This window comes from Paralichthys olivaceus, chromosome 7, assembly GCF_024713975.1.
Source record: "Paralichthys olivaceus isolate ysfri-2021 chromosome 7, ASM2471397v2, whole genome shotgun sequence".
Lineage (NCBI taxonomy): Eukaryota > Metazoa > Chordata > Actinopteri > Pleuronectiformes > Paralichthyidae > Paralichthys > Paralichthys olivaceus.
The window spans coordinates 1706127-1714837 of record NC_091099.1 but is presented as its reverse complement, the minus strand read 5'-3'; the positions used below and the strand labels follow the sequence as shown (position 1 = coordinate 1714837).

Here is an 8711-nt window from a genome sequence, read left to right as displayed (position 1 = left end):
AAACACAAGACATCTAAAATACAGTTCGTGTCTCTCTTGACGTAACTTGAAGTATGAAGTATGATGCAAAAGATATTTTTAATATAATATTTAATAGCAGGGCATGGGGTTGCTGTTTTATTCATTGTTTTAGTGTCTATAACGACAAGAGTATTTACAGTCGTATAAAAGTGGATTAAATCCAAAGTAAAAAAAACAAGGTTCTGTTTCTGCATAACACCCAACAGCTGGATTCTCTTCAGCTGAAAGAGTCGAGTCCTGCACTGCAACATGTCAGGCCCCACGGCCCCTGATGCAAGAGCTCCGACACCCCAGTGGAATGTGGGAGTCCAATCCGAAGACAGATAAACAGGAGCGGAGCCAAGTTGAAGCAGTTCCACCTGGAGGCTGGAGCGGGGCTGATAGTTTACTCACTCGTCCTGTGAGAGAGAAACAAAGACGGAGAATTGAGCCTTTCTCTGTTTATCTGAGGCATCACGGACATTTACATTCTGAAGCACAGAAGTGAGTGCAGACGAGCTTTGGTTAATGATCACGTCAAACATCGGGACGGGTGAAATGTGATCGCAGTAACTTCGTCTCTGTGATTGTTGTTGGTTTGGAGTTTTTCCCGCTGGTTTGGTTAAATGTAGGACTTTTGGGACATAATGAATTAAATTGAAGACATTCGTCAAGCACGACAGAAATGGAGGAAAATCAGAGTCCCAGAATTACTTCACTAAATTAAAGCGCTTGTCAGTTTGTGTGTGAAGAGCGACAGAGACGAGCAGACACACAAGCAGAAGACGTGAAGCCACTTGTCTACTTAATTCACAAAGTAATTACAAAGATCTAAACACACAAACATGTATAATATATATTTATATATTTGGAAATGTGAGTTTATGGTTGTGGTCTCACCCACTCATCCTCCTCCGCTCCCTCTCCGGCTCCAGACGTGTTTGTGCTGCCTGTCTCTGATTTATTGGACATAATCTTGTCCGTCCACGAAGCTCCGGCATTTCCATCTCCGGCAAAGTTACACTTGGTCACTGTGCCTCCATCCACTTTGGCTAAAGAGACTGGAGACACAAACGTGAATCATCGACCATCTGTGTGGAATCATGAAGAAGTAAATCACGGTCACACAGACTCACATATGAAAGGACTGTTTCCTCTGGTCTTCAGTCGGACGTCCTTTCCTGTTTCCAGCTCGGTTTTGTCCATCTCCGTCTCCGGGTACCAGAAGGCCCAGGTGCCGCTGGGTCGATGCTTGTCGGATATTTTCATCAGCTCATCTTTGTTGACCATCGTCGACAGCTGCTCGTGGGACAGAATGTCCGACTCGCCTTTAGCTTCCACCTCTGCGTGGACACACGATGAGCATCCAAATAACCATCAGCCGCAAACACACGACTCCATTAAAAGAACTAAAGAGATTCACTACAGATCAGATACCACAAATAACTGAGTTCACCCTCGAGTCAAGCGGAACGTTTGTGCCACATTTGAAGAAAAACTCCTGCAGGAGTTAGTTCTTGAGACATTGCGTTGACAAGAATGAGACAGAAGGACAATCAGAAAACATGATGCCTCTGACCACTGTCCCCGGCCTGGAGACAAAACAACAGATCCTGAATATGATGGTTTGAGTAGCTGCTGACGCTGATGACGAACAACTGGAAATCTTAAACTACAACAACCCAGAGGACAAAACACAGACAGAGTCCAAACTGAATTAAGTCTGGGGAGCAGAGAAAACATTTACTCAAATGTTTACTGTTGTCTAGACGTGGACTCACTGTAGGAGGACATGAGGAAGCCGGTGTTGACCTTTTTGGTGTCACTGAAGTTCGGCTCGATTTCATTCCCCCTGGCATCGAACTTCCTCTGGTGGATGCGGCCGGGTTTTATATACAGCACGTAGAACCGGACCTGTCAGACAACAGCGAAGACGGACTGTAATTTTCTGTCCCGTGTGGTGTTTATGTTTTGTCTTAAATGCAAACACTCGTCTGATTTCCAGCCGAGTGTGTCAGAATCTTTAACCACTTCTCGTAAACCTTCAGGGGTTGGTTTGTCTGGATAAGCAGTAGGTGGCGCTAATTTTCCAGTCAGGCGCCAACAAAGCACGACAGGAGAGAGCACGATGAGACGATGAAATTAAAACAGCATTCATCGTGTTTCCGTCTCTACTCTCTCCTGGAGTCTGAGACACATTCACGTTGAAGGATCAAGTCGTGTGATTTCAAGATTTCATTTTTTAAGTGTTGATCAAAGACCCTGTCTGTGGTTTGAAAATTTACCTTTTGATTTCTGACATCACTGATTGCGTGTCTGGAAACATCCAGCAGCTTTCCCTCAAGAAGAACCCCCGGGCCGCTGTGTGCAGGAAGAACAACGTGATATCTCAAAATGATTCTTTGCCGGTTTTTATCCTTCACGAAAGCTTTTGTATGTGCGACAACTTCTTCTTCGTGGAAATTCACAAACCAAACTGCATCAGGATCAATGACTGTGAGTAAAGACGGATGACATAACAGCTCCTGAAAAGTGAAGCTGAGACAGACATGGTTCAAGAGCCCGTCTCCTTCATGTTAGCGGATGGGACACGGACCAAAAGGTCTGTTAAAGGTTCGGTGAGTAGCATTTAGTGACATCTAGAGGAGGAGTTGCATGTTGCAGCTGGATACCCCTGAGAGAACCTGTGGAGACCTTCAGTCGTCATAAAACCTCTACAGGTGTTAAGTTTGTCCAGTCTGGGCTACTGTAAAAAAACATGGCGGCCTCCGTAGAGAGGACCTGCTCTGCCAATAGATCCTTTCACTTAAATCTCACACGCTGAACCTTTAAGTTCAGTTAATTCGTTACACAATGTTATAAACACTGCGGTGAAACTTCACAACGTATTCACGGTTTGTTGGGTGGGTGTATCGAAACCGTGGCTCCATTCCAAGATCACTATTGCACAAACTCTGGGTCCAAATTAAATCCCCAATTCAAAATGGCAGCTCCCGCATCCCGGATATTTTGGCTTCATATTTGTAAAACGGGAGGAGGTGGAGTCGTCCATCTTTTTACAGTCATGGATCAACACAGACGAACTCAAACCTTCTTTTTATCTAATACACCGTAAAGGAAATATTAAGTTTAATGCAATCTTCCACCTCACCACTAGATGCCACTAAATCCAACACACTGGCCCTTTAAACAAACAGGAAGTAGGAACATCAACACACTATTTACAGTTTGGTGAATCATTTCAAGCCAAATATAAAAGCAGTAATCACTACACACACACACACACACACACACACACACACACACACACACACACACACACACAGTCTGACACCAGGTTACGTTCAGTAATCGTCTAAGTTTCCCACCTTTCATACGCGGACGGAGACCAAACACCGGTGAACACCTCGTTGTGAACCGGTTTGTTCTGTAAACACGTGTCGTGATAAATTCGGCTCATGTTTAAAAAACTTTACTGTCACTTATCCTCCGATTATTCCTGTTTCCTAACTTCCTGTTTTCTGACTTCCTGTTTCCACAGAGAGGCGCGTTCGTTTGTGGAAGCGGCTCGTCCCGCCGCGTGACCGTAACTGAGCGGGTATTAACTAATTTCACTCTGAAACTAAAGTGAAGTAAGTAAGAATTTCAATTCGTGTTAATAAATGAACGTTGTTGTTTAACAAAGTGTTAACTAACTAAAGAAATGAATAAGAATCATCAGGTGAAGTCAACTTTATGATGATTTAGTATAAAACACATGTAAAACTACTTTTGGTTCACAAAGTAAAAACATCAGCAGGATTATTCTAGATTCTCTTTCACCGGAGTCTTACACACTGGACCTGTAAGAGTCTGAGCACCGATCCCACCACTGGATCAACACTATGACATTAAACTACATGTGCCCATAATAAAGTTTCATTTGTAGAAAATAGAAATAGAATTAAATGTAGATAAGCACAGAACACTCTGGAATCCTCAGGAAGTGTTTTCACTTATGTAGCATGATGATGAAATTCTTAAAGACATGGCAGCACAACAGAGTTAAATATCATCTGCACTGAGGGAGTAGCGTCCGAGCTGGATGTTGAGCCAGATGTTTCGTCGTTGAGCCCAGCCGCCTGGAGCCTCCACCTCGTACAGACGCTCCCGGTGTTCCTCGTGCTGCTGCAGGAACTTCCTGCACACTGAGCACAACACAAGACACACAAACAGTTCAGAAGAGGAACACACATTTGCACTGGATTCACATAACACAACACTGCTCGCCTCAGCTTTCTGACAGTCAGGACCACCTGAGATCTCGTGGGAATAGAGGAGGACACGTTTTCTGGTCCTCTAGCGACGGTTAACTTGAATCCAGACCGAGACGTCTAATCAGAGCAACGTTCATTTCATCGTCTCAACCAGAAATGTATTTTGTATGAAGAGAACAAACATGCTTGAGTCTTCTGGAGAAGGGAAGAGACACATACACATACATACAATGTCTTCTGCCAAAGCTGCTCATATGTATATTTCTTACAAATATGTCAAATAAAATGATTCTCTTGATAATAAACTACATAAAGAAACTAAAGGGACCTCAGTGCTGCTCACACCTGCGCCGCGGCTCAACACTCCACTTTTTGAAACCACATGTAAATTCACAAGATCCAGATTTTATTGGATCTGCACCAAAGTTCACACACTCATAAATATCAGTCCCATAAAACACGTCTGATTGTATTCATCATGATCATGAAACTCTGGGATCCACCTCAGATTTAATGAGTTCTCTCTTGGCTCGTGTTCCATCCTTCCAGCAGGTTTCGTGGAAATCTGTACAGAACATTCTGAGGAATCCTGCTGACAGACAGGAAACAAACCGAAGCTGACCTGCCGCCATGCTGGGTGATAACGGAGAGCTGACGCCCAGAAACTCTTCTGTGGCGAATGAGGAGCAGAAATCCTGGAGCATCTGAAGAGCGAAGCCTCTCCTCCTCCGGCTCCTCCTCACCAGCACGGTGTCCAGGACAGGCAGCAGGTAACAGCGAGCGCTCCGGCCGTCGCACAGGCTGCCTGAAACACCAGCAGGGGCGGAGTCACTGCCACACGTTTACTAATATAACACAAGTCCTTTTATTGAAAGCAGCAGGCAGATTATTACACACAGCTGGTTGTAACAAACATCATCTCATGCAACAGTCCTGCAGTGAATCCTGCTTCAGGCTGTTGGACTGACCCTCACTTACATGGTCGAGCACATTACAGAAAACATACATCTAGAAAACCAGACGCCTTGTGAGCTTTTCACAGACCTGCTAAGTTGCTTATCCACTAGAGGGCGCTCCATAGAACCGTATAATACTAGAATAACAATCCACAGTTCTGTGCTTCTGCCAATTAATGCAGGTTCCGTCTAGATATGTTTAATTCCAGACACATGTGAGATCACCATGACCTTGACCTTTAACCACCACAATCTATTCACTTCATCTTTGAGTCTAACTGAACATTTGTGTCAAATTTAAAAGGATTTAAAAGGACATTGAGGTGTTCATAGGATAACGTGTTCAGAAGCAAACAAAGAGAATCTCATCGTGAGGGGGTAAACATTTCCCCCGGTGATCACACACATCTGGGTTTAATTCTGCGTTACACAACTCCTTCCTCTTCTTGCAGCTTCATGTTCCCTCTGCTGCAGATGTAAATCACCTGGAGACGTGTTTACGGACATTGTTTGTGTGCGGCTGTGACCTCGTGTGCCAAGAAAAACATGGAGCCCAGTGAGTCATACAGTAACGTGGAGGCGGATCGACAGGTGCAGAATTTATTGTGATTTTAAAGGAGAAAAACTCAAGTTAAAACTAAATCACTTACATTTAAATGAAACAAAAACCACATTTGTCCATCGTACCTTTGTGTTTGACGGAGTAGAAGCCGACGGCCTGGCTGTCCGTCCACAGCAGTTTGCAACTCTCTGTGCAGGGGTGCAAGGAGAACAGCGCCCCCTCCTGTGAAGACCTCTCCACTACCTGACTCAGCAGGAACACGATTAGCCTCTCCATGAGCGACTCCACCTGAGAACAACACGTCGACTTAGGAGGCTCAACAGGAGAGAGGACCACAAACTGTACAGGTCAAGATTTACACGACTCTGGAGGAAATGAAAACAACGAGTGAACAAACCTTTCTCTGGCCCAACAGTTCTTTAAATACACTCAATATTCATTTTCCTCAACATCCATGAATTATACTGCAATGAATTAGTGTTTTAGTGTTCTTCTGTTTATTTTGATTTCTTCTTGCTGTCTCCTGATGCTGACAAACAAACTTACCGACACCAAACCACATCTGGATTTGCCGGACGTCCGTAAGATGTCATCCACACGCCACCACTTCTCACGCAGGTATAATGCCACCACTGGAAGATCATGGAGGAAACATTAGTCTCCTCATGAATACATACATATCACACACGTGTACATACAATATTCTGATATTACCAGTTAAATACAACAGTCTGAAAAAGACACTAACATGTTAACATTACACATTATATGATTATTATATTAATACATTTCAACATAATAACAACAATGTCTTCTTCACGATCCTGTTTACACTGATATTTATTATATTACCTCGTGTTTACATTATATTCATATGTAGCATGAACATTTATTCACAAAGCAAGTTCTCAATAGAGAACTAAGAAATGAGCCACATGACTAGATGAGCAGGTGTACGTGTTCCTAATAAAGTGAGTGTACTGCTGTGTGTGTTGTTTGTGTGTTTCAGTCTTAAACCTTGCGTTGGATCATCAGGAGGATGAAGAGCCAGCACCGCACAGTCGGGTCCGTCCTCCTCAAACAGCCGCAGCAGCCTCACGTTGTTTGACGAGATCTCCACCTGAGCAGAGAAGAAGAAAAACCAGATTCATTCAATTCAACGCTTTGCCAAGAGCGTTAGATTTCAAAATAAAACACATTTCATTTGACAAGAGTAAATAAAGAGACGATCAAAGAGGGGAGTTTTCTGGATTGTGTTGTTGATGAAATGAATAATAAAGATTACTTTGGACGTCTGTGACAACCCAAACCACTCGTTATCAGGAGGTCTGGACTCCAGAGAAGAGAGAAACCGTTCAGAGGCTGATGTCAGGTCAGTGTCGGTCACATCTGGAAAGTCGACAGGAAACATGGCTTCTCACAGGGAGCACAGCTGGAATTTAAACAATATATATATATAATAAACTTTATTCATATATTGATGTAGCACTTTTCAAAAACAGAGATATACAAAGTGCATTGACAGCGAAGTCATAAAAATCAATATATAAGAGAATGAGCAGGACTCAGTGTGACAGGGAGGCCAGACATGTTTCTTATGTTTATATAATAATATAATAAAGTTCTAAATATGTATAACGACAACAACAACAACAATAATAATGATAATAGTGTGTTTTTAATATGTGTTAAATTTCAGGTGAAGTAATCTCACTGTGTTGTTGTCAGCAGTTAAACAATGATAAGACTTTGGGACGTTGACTCTCTGACAAACCAAACCACGTGTAAAAATCGGACAATCTAACGTTTCCTTACTTGTGAATCTCGGAATGAAGATCATCAGAATAATCTACGACCTCCGCGTGACGTGTCACTTCCTCGTGGACTCATCGGCTCGTGTTTCACGTGGATCTGGTTGTCCTGGTGACGCACAGTCCCAGAAAACACGCGTCTCAATGACGTCAGACCTGAAAGTGAAGATTCGGCCGCTGTCCCATGACCTTTGACCTGCTAAGCTAACAATGCTAACGGGAACATGCGTGTAAACAAAACACGCGAAAACAAAACAAAGTGCGATTCCTGATTAGATACGCTACGTAATTCACGTACTTTATACGTCGGCGTAAATTGCTGTGACTTCCCATAATCCACCTGTAGTTTCCCATAATTCACCTGTAGCGTCTTTAAACTGCAGCGCCACCGTCTGGTGGGAAAGAGGCGCTACGTCATAGTTTCCCTCCTCCACCTCCGTCAAGACCCTGAGCTGAGACCGGAAACCAGTCACGTGGACTTCAAGATAAAATAAATAAACTGTGAAATGAAATGTCAAACTACGGATAACAGTAAATATCAGTATTTTCATGAAGAGCAGATACAACACAACATTCCAACATTTCCATAAACTAAGTCTGTACTTTAAATTGAATTAAATTGAATTCTTCTCACTCACTGAATATTTAAATTAAATCATTAAGTGTTTGATTTTTTTTAGTTCCTTGTTTTTGTGTTTATATTTGTATATTTTGTACTTAAACTATATTATTCAATGTTTTTCTATCACCTTTTTACATTTCCTCATAGAGTGAGACTAGCAGTTTGATCTTAGCTCATCTTACTCTTTATTTCTTTTTTTTTCTGTCTCATATTTATTTTTACATTTATCATGATGACTTGCATATCTTACGTGAAGCTCTTTGAATCCCTTTGCTCGTTAGGGGTGCTGTACAAATAATCTTGCCTTATTTTATTTATTTTATTTCATCGTCCTGTATTTAATTCAATTTAATTATATTTTGTTTTACTGTATCTTAGTACATTTTATTTTATCATCTTGTATTTTATTGTATTGTCTTGTATATTATTTTATTGTATCTTATGTTATTGTCCTGTGTTTAATTTAATTTCATGATCTTGTATTTTATTGTGATGCTAACAGCT

The 8711-nt window shown here is 42.1% G+C and overlaps 2 protein-coding genes and 1 long non-coding RNA gene across 4 annotated transcripts; 1 reads left to right on the top strand and 2 right to left on the bottom strand.

Annotated features, from left to right (window-relative positions):
• Window positions 1-73: 73 nt before the first annotated feature.
• arpin (actin related protein 2/3 complex inhibitor) lies at window positions 74-3689 on the bottom strand. Its single transcript, XM_020108791.2, has 6 exons — window positions 3369-3689; window positions 2286-2361; window positions 1782-1914; window positions 1137-1343; window positions 901-1061; window positions 74-419 (listed from the first exon to the last, which is right to left on the bottom strand). The coding sequence occupies exons 1-6, from the start codon at window positions 3458-3460 to the stop codon at window positions 411-413; spliced, it is 678 nt and encodes a 225-aa protein (XP_019964350.2). The 5' UTR covers window positions 3461-3689; the 3' UTR covers window positions 74-410.
• Window positions 3204-7012, top strand: LOC138410869 (uncharacterized). The gene is made up of 6 exons (XR_011243515.1): window positions 3204-3632; window positions 4806-5026; window positions 5665-5803; window positions 5920-6121; window positions 6361-6392; window positions 6784-7012. It is a non-coding gene; the product is annotated as an uncharacterized lncRNA (long non-coding RNA).
• Window positions 3718-8173, bottom strand: fam169b (family with sequence similarity 169 member B). Of its 2 annotated transcripts, none has more exons than XM_069528854.1 (7): window positions 7590-8173; window positions 7060-7206; window positions 6792-6894; window positions 6321-6406; window positions 5900-6062; window positions 4760-5061; window positions 3718-4187 (listed from the first exon to the last, which is right to left on the bottom strand). In XM_069528854.1, exons 2-7 carry the CDS (start codon window positions 7183-7185, stop codon window positions 4020-4022), a joined length of 948 nt encoding a protein of 315 aa, XP_069384955.1. In that variant the 5' UTR covers window positions 7186-7206; window positions 7590-8173; the 3' UTR covers window positions 3718-4019. The 2 variants fall into 2 exon arrangements, with proteins under 2 accessions (XP_069384955.1, XP_019964348.2); XM_020108789.2 differs by having other exon boundaries at window positions 4879-5061.
• Window positions 8174-8711: the final 538 nt, after the last annotated feature.

What these genes read in the sequence shown, in the direction of transcription:
- arpin (XM_020108791.2), bottom strand. Translation starts at nt 3,460, where the DNA reads ATGAGCCGAATTTATCACGACACGTGTTTACAGAACAAACCGGTTCAC. An exon ending in TCTCCGTCCGCGTATGAAAG is followed by an intron (nt 2,362 to 3,368) that starts GTGGGAAACTTA and finishes TCCTGCACACAG; the next exon opens with CGGCCCGGGGGTTCTTCTTG. An exon ending in GTGATGTCAGAAATCAAAAG is followed by an intron (nt 1,915 to 2,285) that starts GTAAATTTTCAA and finishes GTTGTCTGACAG; the next exon opens with GTCCGGTTCTACGTGCTGTA.
- fam169b (XM_069528854.1), bottom strand. Translation starts at nt 7,185, where the DNA reads ATGTTTCCTGTCGACTTTCCAGATGTGACCGACACTGACCTGACATCA. An exon ending in CTACTCCGTCAAACACAAAG is followed by an intron (nt 5,062 to 5,899) that starts GTACGATGGACA and finishes CTGGTGTTTCAG; the next exon opens with GCAGCCTGTGCGACGGCCGG. An exon ending in GAGAACTCATTAAATCTGAG is followed by an intron (nt 4,188 to 4,759) that starts GTGGATCCCAGA and finishes TGTTGTGCTCAG; the next exon opens with TGTGCAGGAAGTTCCTGCAG.